Below are 14,967 nucleotides of genomic sequence, written 5' to 3' on the forward strand. Positions count from 1 at the left end.
AAGCTTGTTTGTTTATGGCTTCTGAGAAACATGTTATAGAAGAGTACAAGGGAAAAGTAATGTCTTGGACGAATATTCAGTTTAGTGTCTTTGTGACTTTGGATAAGTTGTTTGGTCACTCTGAACCTTAGATCCCTTATCTGTATGAAGGATTTTAACAATATACATAGATCTCCTGTCACGGTACCTAATACAGAGTAAGTATTTAATGAATGATAACCATATTTTTAAGGATGCATATGCTTAGTAAATCAGGAACTTTTTGAGTCTCTGCTATTGAAGAAATCAATCTTTGCCCTACTCTTGGACCAGACCTTGTGAGAGGTGGCTTTAATCTCTTTTAACAGTGTAGTTATAAAGCATGGTGTTCGCCATCAGAGGATTAACATAGTTTGCTCCGTGAAGGTTTAAAGAACTAGCTGTTGTCATTCAATTGCTAAGTCGTAGAGAGATAACTGAATCAGGAATACTCTGTGGTATTGTTCTCACATCCAGTGTCAGGTTTGCGTGTTTTGTTTTGATTATACAACAGCAGTTCTCACAGTGTAGTCTGAAGCTCCTTCAGGTGGTAATAGGTATCCTTTTTCCAAGTACATACCTATATGTGGCTGGGTTTTCTGCATGTATTTCAATTTAAACAATATATTAGATACTGCAGAAACAGTTATGAGAGTTCAGCTATTAAGCCTGACATTTAAAGAGATGTTTGAAAATGTAAAATAGTGCCATTCTTCACTAAATTTTTTTGAAAATAAAAAAAAAAGTTGTTTTTTTTTTTTTTTTGTTTTTTTTTTCATAAAAATATGTTACTCTGGGTTGTCACTTTTAAATGAATTAGTATGGAAAAATATTTTTTAATTCTCATTTCTAGTTTTGAATGTGGTAGATTTTGTTTGATAGACCCTACATAAACAAACTCTGGAGTTTCTATCTTTAAGTGTGTAAAGGGTTCCTAAGACAAAAAGAAGTTCCTTGGAAATCCTGAAAATGAGCAAAGATAGCCTTTTACAAAATACGGTATGTTACTATCAGAAAATCTTTAGAACTTAACTTTTTCTCTTTGATTAGGTTCTTTAGTAATTGAAGATAAAGAGAGTCAACCACAAATGCCTAAGCAGAATCCTGTCGTGGAACAGAATTCACAGCCACCAGGTGGTTTATCTTCAAACCAGTTATCCAAGTTTCCAACCCAGATCAGCCTAGCTCAGTTACGACTCCAGCATATGCAGCAACAGGTAATGGCTCAGAGGCAACAGGTGCAACGGAGGCCAGCACCTGTGGGTTTACCAAACCCTAGAATGCAGGGGCCCATCCAGCAACCTTCCATCTCTCACCAGGTAAATTTGGAAGCAGGCCTGTCCTAACTTAGATAATTATAGTACAGTTGTATTCAGCAGCTGCTAAAATAACCAAGGTGTCCTTCCTCCATGATTTAAATATATTAATTTATAAAAAGTTGTCGCATCAAGGGTCCCTAATTTAACTCTAGTTCGTAGCCCTTCTGAAAAAGAAATTAATGGTTTATTCATCTGGGACATCTATTCTCATCTGCTTTTTGTCATCTTTATAACAGAGGATAAATGATTGCATTCCTGAATAACCCATGCATATGATTGATGGGAAACTTGTGTACCTGTAACTCATAATTGTTACATTAGTGCTTCAGGATGACTAATGCTTCAGGTATCTGTCCTTTGTGAAGATGCAGCATTTAGAAAACCCAGTGCATCTGGAAACTAGGACAGAATGAAATAGAAAAGGGCAAGGGTGTGGTTTGTTAGAAGTCTGCCTTTTTCAAACTTTATTTGAGCAAATGTACCATGCACCATTAGTTTTTTTTTTAAGTTTTGTCATCTTTTTATTTGTATAATTTCTTAATTCATAACAAAGATTTCAATCACTGGTGAAGAAATGGGAAAAGCATGTGTTTATTTTCTACTTATCCCTCTCAAGGGTCTGAAGAAAATATGCATGTAAATTCTATTTGTGATGTAGAGTGGGTGGAAGAGTCTACACATGTTTTCATATAGTCATAAACTCAACAGTACTAACAATACAGTAACAAGTTCAGAGCATGAATCAAAATCATGATCCTGTGGATTAATTACCATACATTAGTTAGAAGAGTTGCAATATTAGACAGTATACATTTCTGCTGTTGTTATAGACAAAGCTTCTATCCACTCCATTTAGAACAAGTCTTTTTTTTCCCCCATGTACCATTCTTATTTTAATGCACAAAAATTGTCTCATTATTTTCAGTTCCTTTTATTTCTTAATTTATACTCCCTGTTTCTCAGAATTTGAACTGATTTACAGTAAGTAAACTGAAAGAGGAATTCCCCAGGTCGGTAGGTGCCTAATATGCTAATGGAGAGCAGTGGAGAAATAACTCCAAAAAGAATGAAGGGATGGAGTCAAAGCAAAAACAATACCCAGTTATGGATGTGACTGGTGATAGAAGCAAGGTCCGATGCTGTAAAGAGCAATATTGCATAGGAACCTGGAATGTTAGGTCCATGAATCAAGGCAAATCGGAAGTGGTCAAACAGGAGATGGCAAGAGTGAATGTCGACATTCTAGGAATCAGCAAACTAAAATAGACTAGAATGGGTGAATTTAACTCAGATGACCATTATATCTATTACTGTGGGCAGGAATCCCTTAGAAGAAATGGAGTAGCCATCATGGTCAACAAAAGAGTCCAAAATGCAGTACTTGGATGCAATCTCAAAAACGACAGAATGATCGCTGTTCGTTTCCAAGGCAAACCATTCAATATCACGGTAATCCAAGCCTATGCCCCAACCAGTAACGCTGAAGAAGCTGAAGTTGAACAGTTCCATGAAGACCTACAAGACCTTTTAGAACTAACACCCAAAAGAGATGTTCTTCTCATTATAGAGAACTGGAATGCAAAAGTAGAAAGTCAAGAAACACCTGGAGTAACAGGCAAATTTGGCCTTGGAGTACGGAATGAAGCAGGGCAAAGGCTAATAGAGTTTTACCAAGAGAATGCACTGGTCATAGCAAACACCCACTTCCAACAACACAAGAGAAGACTCTGTCTACACATGGACATCACCAGATGGTCGACACCGAAATCAGACTGATTATATCTTTGCAGCCAAAGATGGAGAAGCTCTAAACAGTCAGCAAAAACAAGACCAGGAGCTGACTGTGACTCAGATCATGAACTCCATATTGCCAAATTCAGACTTAAACTGAAGAAAGTAGGGAAAACCACTAGACTGTTCAGGTATGACCTAAATCAAATCCCTTATGACTATAAGGTGGAAGTGAGAAATAGATTTAAGGGACTAGATCTGATAAACAGAGAGCCTGATGAACTATGGACAGAGGTTTGTGACATTGTACAGGAGACAGGGATCAAGGTCATCCCCATGGAAAAGAAATGCAAAAAGGCAAAATGGTTGTCTGAGAAGGCCTTACAAATAGCTGTGAAAAGAAGAGAAGTGAAAAGCAAAGGAGAAAAGGAAAGATATTCCCATTTGAATGCAGAGTTCCAAAGAATAGCAAGGAGAGCTAAGAAAGCCTTCCTCAGTGGTCAATGGAGAGAAATAGAGGGGAAAAACAGAATGGGAAAGACTAGAGATCTCCTCAAGAAAATTAGAGATACCAAGGGAACATTTCATGCAAAGATGGGTTCGATAAAGGACAGAAATGGTATGGACCTAACAGAACCAGAAGATATTACGAAGAGGTGGCAAGGATACACACAAGAACTGTACAAAAAAGATCTTCATGACCCAGATAATCACAATGGTGTGATCACTCACCTAGAGCCAGACATCCTGGAATGTGAAGTCAGGTGGGCTTTAGAAAGCATCACTACAAACAAAGCTAGAGGATGTAATGGAATCCCAGTTGAGCTATTTCAAATCCTGAAAGATGATGCTGTGAAAGTGCTACACTCAATATACCAGCAAATTTGGAAAACTCAGTAGTGGCCACAGGACTGGAAAAGATCAGTTTTCATTCCAATCCCTAAGAAAGGCAATCCCAAAGAATGCTCAAACTACCACACAATTGCGCTCATCTCACATGCTAGTAAAGTAATGCTCAAAATTCTCCAAGCCAGGCTTCAGCAACTTCCAGATGTTCAAGCTGGTTTTACAAAAGGCAGAGGAACCGGAGATCAAATTGCCAATATCCGCTGGATCATCAAAAAAGCAAGAGAGTTCCAGAAAAACATCTATTTCTGCTTTATTGACTACGCCAAAGCCTTTGACCGTGTGGATCACAATAAACTGTGGAAAATTCTTAAAGAGATGGGAATACCAGACCACCTGACCCGCCTCTTGAGAAACCTGTATGCAGGTCAGGAAGCAGCAGTTAGAACTGGACATGGAACAACAGACTGGTTCCAAATCGGGAAAGGAGTCCGTCAAGGCTGTATATTGTCACCCTGCTTATTTAACTTATATGCAGAGTACATCATGAGAAACACTGGGCTGGATGAAGCACAGCCTGGAATCAAGATTGCTGGGAGAAATATCAATAACCTCAGATATGCAGATGACACCACCCCTACAGCAGAAAGTGAAGATGAAATAAAAAGCCTCTTGATGAAAGTGAAAGAGGAGAGTGAAAAAGTTGGCTTAAAGCTCAACATTCAGAAAACTAAGATCATGGCATCTGGTCCCATTACTTCATGAGAAATAGATGGGGAGACAGTGGAACAGTGTCAGACTTTATTTTGGGGGGCTCCAAAATCACTGCAGATGGTGATTGCGGCCATGAAATTAAAAGACGCTTGTTCCTTGGAAGGAAAGTTATGACCAACCTAGACAGCATATTAAAAAGCAGAGACATTACTTTGCCAACAAAGGTCCGTCTGGTCAAGGCTATGGTTTTTCCAGTGGTCCTGTATGGATGTGAGAGTTGGACTGTGAAGAAAGCTGAGCGCCAAAAAATTGATGCTATTGAACTATGGTCACTTGGACTGCAAGATCCAACCAGTCCATCCTAAAGGAGATCAGTCCTGGATGTTCATTGGAAGGACTCATGTTGAAGCTGAAACTCCAATACTTTGGCTACCTCATGCAAAGAAGATCCTGATGCTGGGAGGGGTTGGGGGCAGGAGGAGAAGGGGACAACAGAGGATGAGATGGCTGGATGGCATCACCGACTCGATGGGCATGAGTTTGAGTAAACTCTGGGAGTTGGTGATGGACAGGGAGGCCTGGTGTGCTGCAATTCATGGGGTCACAAAGAGTCAGACACGACTGAGTGACTGAACTGAGCAGTAAGTGACTCAAATGAAATGGCACAGGGATTAATAAGTATTAGTAATGTTCAAAGCATGCAGAACTAGACTAAGAATTCTCATTATGCTTGAGAACAGGACTTAGCTCAGTTTTTGATCAACCAAACAAAAAAAGAATCAGGAATACTATCTATTACTTGATTAAAAGGAAACATGTCATTAGAGGAGAAATTTTTTACTAGTGTTTTTCTAGCACTAAGAGGAATGCATACAGAATGCAGTTCTTTTGTGAAAAAGCAATTAATGGGCATAATAGCATGTTTTGGTAGCAGTTATACAAGACAGATGATCTTCATAGGAGACTTGCTTCAACCCTGAATAAGACTTATGGGCATGTGTGAATCCTGATTTTGTTAAATTGCTTCTGTGTAGCCATGAGGTGATTTTATTTGTGATTTATGGCTGTCTGGTAATTTGATTAAGAAGACATGTCAAATCCAAGAGAATATTAATTAGTATGACCAGCTGATTATTGCTTTCGAACTTTGTTTTAACCCAGGTTTTTAAAGGAAGCAAATAGCAAGCAATTTAAAAGGTCTTTGTTTGGTGAGTGTTCTGTGGGTCACTGGCAGGGTTGAAATTTTGTTAAGAAAATGGAGGAATTCTTTTGTTACTCCCTGCCCCAGACTGCAGAGTAACATATTGCGGATAGACTGCAGAGCACCGAAATTGTTTTGGACATATATTTGATGAGGAAAAGAGAGAAAATACTTAATAAGTGACTAGTGCTAAGCATTTACATGACTAATATTTATCTGAGTATCTGAAAGATGGAAAAAGTGATTTTTATTACTTTATTAACCTGAAACAGGATAAATCCATCATTTGCATTAATTCCCTTTTCATTAAAAAGTGAGGAACTGAGGCAGTTACTAGATGCTGTGTAATTCAGTCACATTCTCGGAAACAGCTATTTATAGAAGCAGTAACCAAACAGAAGTGACCTTGATAGAGCCTTTAGCCTGCTTATCTCAGAAATTTGTTTGATCTTATTATTTCTTTCTGTGGTGTACTGCTGTATGATATATATATATAATGTACAATCTTTATTATACAGCCTAATTTTCCCACTTATCAACACATTTGACCCTTGAACAGTTAATTCAGGGGTTAGAAGCACTGACCCTCCATACAGTTGAAAATCCACATATGACTTACAGTCAGCCACCCCCCGCCACCCGCCATGGTTCTTCCATATCCACTGCTCTGCATTTGAGGATTCAACTAAACAGATTGTGCAGTACTGAAGTATTCACTATTGAAAAAGATCCTTGTCTAAGTGGACCTACACAGTCTAAACCCGTGTTGTTAGAATATCAGCTGTAATTTTCTCATCTTTACGTCATTACTTCGCACACTGCTCTTTTTCTGTCCCTTCTCGGTGACCCCTGAACCCTCTTCTAGTCATCTCTCATTTTTATCTTCTCTCTACCAAATATCTGCTCCTACATTTTTCACTCATCAGTTTTTTCCCTCTTCTTTAAACTTTTACACTGCCCTGCTTACCTGCTTTCTTAGTTCTCTAGCAGTTTATTTGCATGTACATCTGGTAAAATATCTGTCTGTAGACAGGTATATATGTGTGCCTCTTTGTCATACTCTACCTCTAGCCTGAAGACACAGGTCAATTTAAAGGCCTGCTCTAAAAATCACTTACTTAGGAGTTCCCTGTTTCTTCCTTCTTTGAAAATAGCCATGTAATCTGAATGATTAAAGAACTGGGTGATACAGAGCTAGACTACACAGTTATATGACTGTGTGGTACAAACTAATAAACACTCTGCATCTCTTTATTGAGAGGTGTCCAGCATACTCTGTCGTACTGCAGTGGACAGCTCGAAGTTTGTTAAATCTGAGTCTGTTATTGTATGCCTAATGGTTCTCACTCCTGGGTCAGATTTTCTGTTCTGTATATATTAATTTTCCTAAACAGTGAATGGATGTTAGAAGGACATTTGCTATCCTTCATGGTTCTACTGACCTAGAATACAATTACAACCTATAATAATAAAAGTGTTTACGATGAGGGTGAGGATAATGATAAATATATGTCACTTTACTTAAGCTCTCAATTATTTCTCTATTCTCTCCCTTTTTTCCTTCTTGCAGGCTAATTCCATTTAATTAAAATAGCACTGGTTTTGCTGTTTCTTTTATGTTCATAACTAGTTTCTAGTCCTGTTCTTTCAAGTTGCTTTTCCTGTCGTGGAGTTCTTAGAAATTAACTCAGTCAACGATAGCAGTTTAGGAGAGGAGATAAAAATCAATCACCTTAGATCTTTCTACACTGGGATTCCTTGATGGGAGAGTGGACATCCAGTTCCACACTGATTTCTCATAGGAGTATAGTACTCTGGCATCAAATGTCTTTTTTTTTTTTTTTTCTTTCCCCTGAATGTCATTTCTTGACTGAATCAATATATAAATCCCAGTCAGGGCAGGAGTAGGCAAAACTTTTATCTGCTTTTGTTCTCCCTTAAGGATCATTTTGGGTGCTTTTCCACTTTTTAAAAAATAGTCTTTTGGAAGAATTTAGAAGTTTTCCACTATACTTCCCCAATTATTTTTTGTTTGTGTTTCTGTGATATAAAACCCTTCAAGTAAAAAAAAAAAAAAAAAAAAACCCTTCAAGTGAAAAACTTTAATAGAAGAATCAAGAATTGCTATGGCTTCAGGCTTTTGTAAAATTTTGGCATTTTCTCTCTTTTTCTCATATTTTTCTGTTCTTCATCCACAGAATTTCCTTTGATCTTGAAATAGTGTCTAAGTCTACTTTTCATTACGTCTGTAATTGCTGGTCACTCTTGTAAGTTACTAAGTGTAAACCCAGTGCCAGCTAATTTGCAGGAGAGGAGAAAGAGAAGACATTTACCCAGGAAAGGAGATAAATTCCAAAAATGAGAGAAGGAAAAGAACAAAAAAAGGGCAAGTCTACACTTTATAGCTGTCCGCCTTAAGATGTTGCTACTTCAGCTTTATAAATTCATTTATTTGCCCCCTTTTTGAATATGGGGGTTCATAAGTTCCCTTTCTGAGAACTTCTGGTCATATACAGTTAATATAGTCTGAAAATAAGTATTTACATTGCAATAATTTGCCAACCGTATAATTGGATAGTCAAGATGAGACTGCAATGTTAAGGTTACCTTTTTTGTGGAACACTGGTGTCAATTTCTAAGGGTAGCATTTGTGAGCAAACTAAACTTGTCCTTACGCTGTCCTGTAATCAACCAGTGCTGTCCTTGAAGGGTTTCCTTTCAAAATCTGTTTTCTTTTAGAGAAACTCACCCTCTAAACTGTGATTAGTACCTCAACCCCCAGTTAAACACCAGAACATGTTTGACTAATGAGATGACAGACTAGTTTTGGATTAAAACCATAGTGCTGTCTTTAATGAGTTGTGTGACTTTTTCTGGTTATCCCAGCTTTTTAATGTTTAGTGTCCTGATTTGTAAAATGGCAGGGGTAGGGGAGTAATAAAGAACCTCTTGAGGAAAGTGAAAGAGGAGAGTGAAAAAGTTGGCTTAAACTTCAACATTCAGAAAACTGAGATCATGGCATCTGGGCCCATCACTTCATGGCAAATAGATGGGGAAACAGTGGAAACAGTGACAGACTTTATTTTTTTGGGCTCCAAAATCACTGCAGATGGTGACTGTAGCCATGAAATTAAAAGACGCTTGCTCCTTGGAAGAAAAGTTATGAGCAACCTAGACAGCATATTAAAAAGCAGAGACATTACTTTGCCAGCAAAGGTCCATCTGGTCAAAGCTATGGTTTTTCCAGTGGTCATGTATGGATGTGAGAGTTGGACTATAAAGAAAGCTGAGTGCAGAAGAATTGATGTTTTTGAACTGTAGTTTTGGAGAAGACTCTTGAGAGTCCCTTGGACTGCAAGGAGACCCAACCAGTCCATCCTAGAGGAAATCAGTCCTGAATATTCATTGGAAGGACTGATGTTGAAGCTGAAACTCCAATACTTTGGCCACCTGATGCGAAGAGCTGACTCATTGGAAAAGACCCTGATGCTGGGAGGGGTTGGGGGCAGGAGGAGAAGGGGATGACAGAGGATGAGATGGTTGGATGGCATCACTGACTCAGTGGACGTGAGTTTGAGTAAACTCCAGGAGTTGGTGATGGACAGAGAGGCCTGGCATGCTGCAGTCCATGGGGTTGCAAAGAGTTGGACACAACTGAGCTTCTAAACTGACTGAGGGGAGTAATAATGAGATAACGTGTAAAACGCCAATTGCAATGCCTGGCATGTAGTCTGATCTCAATAAGATCTAAAATTCATTCATTTTTATATGTTGTTAATATCATGTGTTTTCATTATTAATGTCTGCGTAGAGTACAGACCTTAGAGGTCTGCACAGACCTTAGAGCCGGAGAACTTGAGTTCAAATCTTAGCTCCATTCCTTCCTATCTTTGCTAATCTTGGACAAGTTTCCTTTTCTGTAAAACAGAGACAATCCCTGCCTCCGAGGAGGATCTTTGTGAAGATTAAATGAGTTAACACATGTAAAGCATTTTAACTAGTACTCAACATGTGATAACTACTCAGTAACTATCAGTAATTGTTATTCTACTATCATATTATTTTAGATTTGAAGAGGGCAATTCTTTGCAGAAGGTAGTCATCAGGGACTTAGAAAAATCCCAAAGACAAGTTTTCCCCATTTCCCATTGTGGTCTAGATCTAACTCTGATTGGAAAATCCTCTCCCAAGGGTCTTTTCCTAGTAAAACTTCTTTACTTTAAATGCTTATACACATTCTGGGCGGCTGTCCCCTCCCCCCATACCCTTATTGTAATATTAATAAATGATTCATCTGTGGCAGAATTGCTTTCTTTCTATAAAAGTTATAAAATAGAGTTCTCTGTAATTCGTCTTTCAGGAGCTGATTGCCACTGAATTGATGTAATGTCTTTTTTCCAGCAACCTCCTCCACGTTTGATAAATTTTCAGAATCATAGCCCCAAGCCCAATGGACCAGTTCTCCCTCCTCATCATCAACAACTAAGATACCCATCAAACCAGAATACGCCACGACAAGCAATGAAGCCCAACCCCTTGCAGATGGCTTTCTTGGCTCAACAAGCCATAAAACAGGTGAATTACTTTGTGAATTACAAAGTTTATTACATACAGACCTAAAGAGACAGAGCTAGGAGAAAGGATCTCAATGCTTTGTAATTAACAAGAAAAACTCAAGCTACTTATACAGAAGTTAAGACCCTGAATAATCAGTCATGGGTATGAATTTTTCAATATTAACGTGTGTAGCTTTTAGGTGAGTATGGAAGTATTCTAACAAATACAGATGGCATACTTCAAAAGAGACCAATCAATGAATCTTCAGAGTGTTTCAAGGAGACTTCTTGGAAACAAACTTAGTATCACACAGTTTTAATATGAAGTATTAAACAGTATATATGTACACATACACATACACACCTGTATATAAGACTGTATTCAGTATTAAGCATTATACAGTACATATACACCTGATAAAGTTTAATATTTAAGGTTATACATTAAATTTTAGAAGGTTTAATATTTATATTCTTAATGTTTTCAGGTAAAATGCTTTTTAGGTATTACTGTTTTAAGAAGCTAAAGTTCTCCCAGCACTTCATCTTCTCCAAATAACTTGTGTCAGGTCTTTCCAGCTTATAACTAGTAGATTGATTTCAGTTTAATTTTTTTTGCCAAGACCAAAATAAAGAATATGATGTTATTCCCCATAATTCTGTGATATTCATTTTAATCAAATGATTTTAAAGTAATATTCTAAAAGTACACATGCTGTATCTGTGTGTTTTTATACTTACTTTGACCTTGATATAAATTTTCTAAAATGACATTTTGACATTTTAATTATTTTCAATAAAATTTATACCTATCTATATTTCATCATTAGAGATGAGGTGAATAGAGACCATAGATCTTACATTCTGATTATTTTCCTAATACTTTTTGTGGCCTTGTACAAGTTTACTCTCTCAAATCTCATTTGCCCCTACTATTAAATGAGTGAGTACCTTGCCGAGTTGTGCTGAGACTTAGATGGTAGTGTGTATAAAAGCACCGACCACATTCTGGGTACTCCTGTTTATCTCCCTCATACTCTGTAACATGGGTCTGACCCCTGATTGGACGTCTCACACGCACTGGGGCGACTGTTGTGCTGCCTCGGTTGCTCTGTGTACAACTGTTAGGCCTGTGCCCTACAGCCCAGGAGCCACAGCTGCTGAGCCTTCGCTTGTTTGTTTATTTTTGGCTGTGCTGGGTCTTCACTGCTGCTCGGGCTTTTCTCTGGTTGTGGAGAGGGGGCTACTATCTGACTGCACGGCACGGGCTTCTCATTTCAGTGGCTTCTCTTGTGGAGCACAGGCTCTAGGGCATGTCGGCTCAGTAGTTGCAGCACATAGGCTCAATAGTTGTGGCTCCGGGCTCTAGAGCACAGGCCCAATAGTTGCGGTACACAGGCTTAGTTGCTCCACGGCATGTGAGGTCTTCCAGAATCAGGGATCAAACCCGTGTCTCCTGCATTAGCAGGCAGATTCTTTACCACTGATCCACCAGGGAAGTCCTCTGTGTATTATTTTTAACGTGTAGACACACTAAGAGTGTTTTTTAAAATGTTTTCTGGTCAAAAGTCTAAACATGAATGAATAAATAAACTAGGAGGAAAATATAGTGGAGAGTTTGTCTTAATAGAATCGCTTAAATTATAATATACTGGTACGATGGAAATGCTTTCTAGCTAATAAGAAAAGGCAGTAATCTATATATGATCTTCTAAGTATATATGGGAAGAAACATCAAATTTTTGCGAGTGTTTTTATTTTTTTTGTTTAATTTCATATACATAGAAGAAACCTGGAAAGATACACATGAACTGTAACTGTGCTTGTTCTGGGGTGGGAAGGAAGAAGAGAGAGACAGATGGATGGATAGGTGTGAGGGGTGGGTGGTAGGTGGTTAAGTAGGCATTCATATTCACAGAGTTTTTTACTTAGTTTTTTCAGTGAAGATTATAAATTAGGTTTTTCAAAGTTAGAATATTTCTGTCACTGTCTCTCTGTATTGTGTTGTCCCTATATAAATGATACTGTGTTTGGGAGTTTTTTCCTCTGCATAGTCTTAAGATACCTCTTAGCTGCTTTTTTTTCTCCTCAAGTATTTTATCATAAAATTTTCAAACTTAGTTGAGAGAGTTGTATAGGGGACAGATTGCTCTATTTGCTGTCTCATTTGTTATCTGTATATCCATTTATCCATCAGTCAAACCTTCTTACTTTTGATAGGTTTCAAAGTAAATTTTAGACAGCAGGGTGGTTCATCTCTGTTTACTTTAGCATTCCTAGTATTAATGGGTTTATCTCAACCTGTAACACAAATGACAGTTTTCTCAGATGTTTCTTGATGCTTAGTTGCCTGTTTGTATATAAGGAATGGGTGTTTTTAAAAAAACTGAAAGCTGGGATGTGGGGCTGTTGTTTAATGCTGAATTTTGCTCTTGTGTGAGGGCTGCTTGGCATGTTTATTAGGAGAGTTACTGATGTCGCCATCTTTAGGTAATGGTTCCGTTCCCAAAAGATCTCTTTGTTTCATGCCTGAAATGCAGGGCCTGATGCTCATTGAAGCTCAGCATTCAGTGTGTGTATGGTTTCTTAATCTTCATTTTCATTTCACTTTCAGTGTAATACTTCTGCCTTCAACTGAGCCTGGTGCCCATGAGTCCAAAGACACTGTTTTACCTATTCTGGAAACATAATTTCCAGTCTTATTCTGTGGAGGTGAAGGAAGTCCTTATTATTTTGGGGGTAGTTACAGTAGGAAGGGAACATAAGATTTAATCCTTAAACAGACTCTCAACGATTGTCCTGTTTTTAGTTCTTTGTCTTTAGGGTCAATGTGTTGTTTAAAAAAAAAAAAAGACATTCCCTTAACTGTCATTTTAGTTTCAGGTATATCAGGTAGGGACAGAAGAAAATGTGCATTTTCAGTGCTCTGTCTTTATTTGTAGTTGCTATGTACATGTTTATATTTCTTTTCTGATGTTTATAAGCTTTCCAAGACTGGGTGCTGTGGTTTTCGGTGTATACTGTTGTCTTCCGGGAGAAATCAGTGCTTTTTATTATTTATGTTTGGAGAGAATTACTGAAAATTATATATACCAGTGTCCTCTCCCCATTCCATGAAAATTACAGTTGAATTCAAATAGTAGAATGTGTCTTTCACTTTGTCTTGTATCTGGAACAGGGATTAGATGGACATTTTATGTAACAGGCTTGCTGATAAGCAACCTTTCTTCTTCCTTCTTGCTACCACAGTGGCAGATCAGCAGTGGGCACGCGGCCCCCTCGACTGCCAACAGCACGTCCTCTACTCCCTCCAGCCCCACCATTACTAGTGCCGCAGGGTATGATGCGAAGGCTTTTGGCTCACCTGTGATTGATTTGAGCTCACCGGTGGGAGGTCCCTACAATCTTCCTTCTCTTCCAGATGTAAGTATACACAAAATTTCTACTAAAAAATCTGTTTCAGAAATTTTAACTAAACTTGAATCTGGTGAAAGGCCATGGGTGTGTTGGATTATAGGCTGTGTGTTTGTGTTTGGAAGTTGTTTTTATCCTTTAAAAATTTTGTAACAGCAGGAATCATAAAAAGATTAGTATTAACATTTAAACATACTGTAGAATGTCTTTCAGGGCACTGGAGTTATTGAGTTAGTGAATGATTACGGTGATTAATTATGGAATCTAAGCTAGGGAATGAGGGAAGTGAAAACATGGGAGAAGAATTGCTGGAATGTAATTTATTAAAATAGGGTTAGAGAGTAAGGCTAACATTTAAGACATCAGAAGGGTTGGAGACAGGTTTAATAAGAGAAATGATAACATTTTACTGACAAATGCAATATTACCTCTGATTTCTTTTTTATTTAAATTAAATAACATTTACCTCTAAACTGGTTGTCAGTATGACTTTTTAATTAGTCTGTTTTGAGACTTCCCTGCCAGGCCAGTGGTTAAGACTCTGCAATTCCAGTGCAGGCGGTGTGGGTTTGATCCATGGTCAGGGAACTAAGATACCACATGCCCTGTGGCATGGCTCAAAAAGAAAATTTTTTTTCAAGACAGAAAATATAACATTGAAGAAACAAATCAATTACACATGAGTTGATATGTTTCACCTTTTTCATCCTACAAGCTTAGGTAATCACTCATGCAAACATTAAGAACTTTTAAGAAATCTTATAGGATTGTGAAGGAAATCTAAAATGTTATATTATTTACTTTTTCAAATTACTGAGATCAATTCACATTTCCTAAAAGTTGAATCACTAACCTTACTGGAGCTACTTCATTTTTAAATAATTGTATATTATTTAGATGGGTAGAGTATATGTATTTATTTTCATGCATAGATAATAGGAAAACTTTTGTTCATTCCTATAATTTTATTTTAGCTTTTAGTATTCCTCCACAGTGTAAATAACTTTTATTACATTAAGATCTAACAAATCTAGTCAATCCAGTACTTTTTGCACTCTGGCCATAGTATTGTATTGGCCAAGGTAGTGCCCAAAGAATATCAAAGGAAAATAACCCCATTTACTTCCCTCCTCCCCCAGCTGAAAGAAGACCCACAGAAAGTAAAATT

At 37.8% G+C, this 14,967-nt stretch overlaps 1 protein-coding gene across 2 annotated transcripts in view; it reads left to right on the forward strand.

Annotated features, from left to right (window-relative positions):
* Positions 1 to 14,967, forward strand: part of TRIM24 (tripartite motif containing 24) — a 107,469-nt gene that overhangs the window by 76,492 nt on the left and 16,010 nt on the right. Inside the window, exons 9-11 of one of the 2 annotated variants that reach the window (XM_061165885.1) lie at positions 1,069 to 1,337; positions 10,231 to 10,404; positions 13,635 to 13,808. In XM_061165885.1, the coding sequence (XP_061021868.1) occupies positions 1,069 to 1,337; positions 10,231 to 10,404; positions 13,635 to 13,808 (617 nt within the window). The remainder of the gene's footprint in view (positions 1 to 1,068; positions 1,338 to 10,230; positions 10,405 to 13,634; positions 13,809 to 14,967) is intronic. The other variant, XM_061165886.1, reaches the window with a different exon arrangement.

The sequence above is a fragment of the Dama dama genome, chromosome 18, assembly GCF_033118175.1.
Source record: "Dama dama isolate Ldn47 chromosome 18, ASM3311817v1, whole genome shotgun sequence".
Taxonomy (NCBI): Eukaryota; Metazoa; Chordata; class Mammalia; order Artiodactyla; family Cervidae; genus Dama; species Dama dama.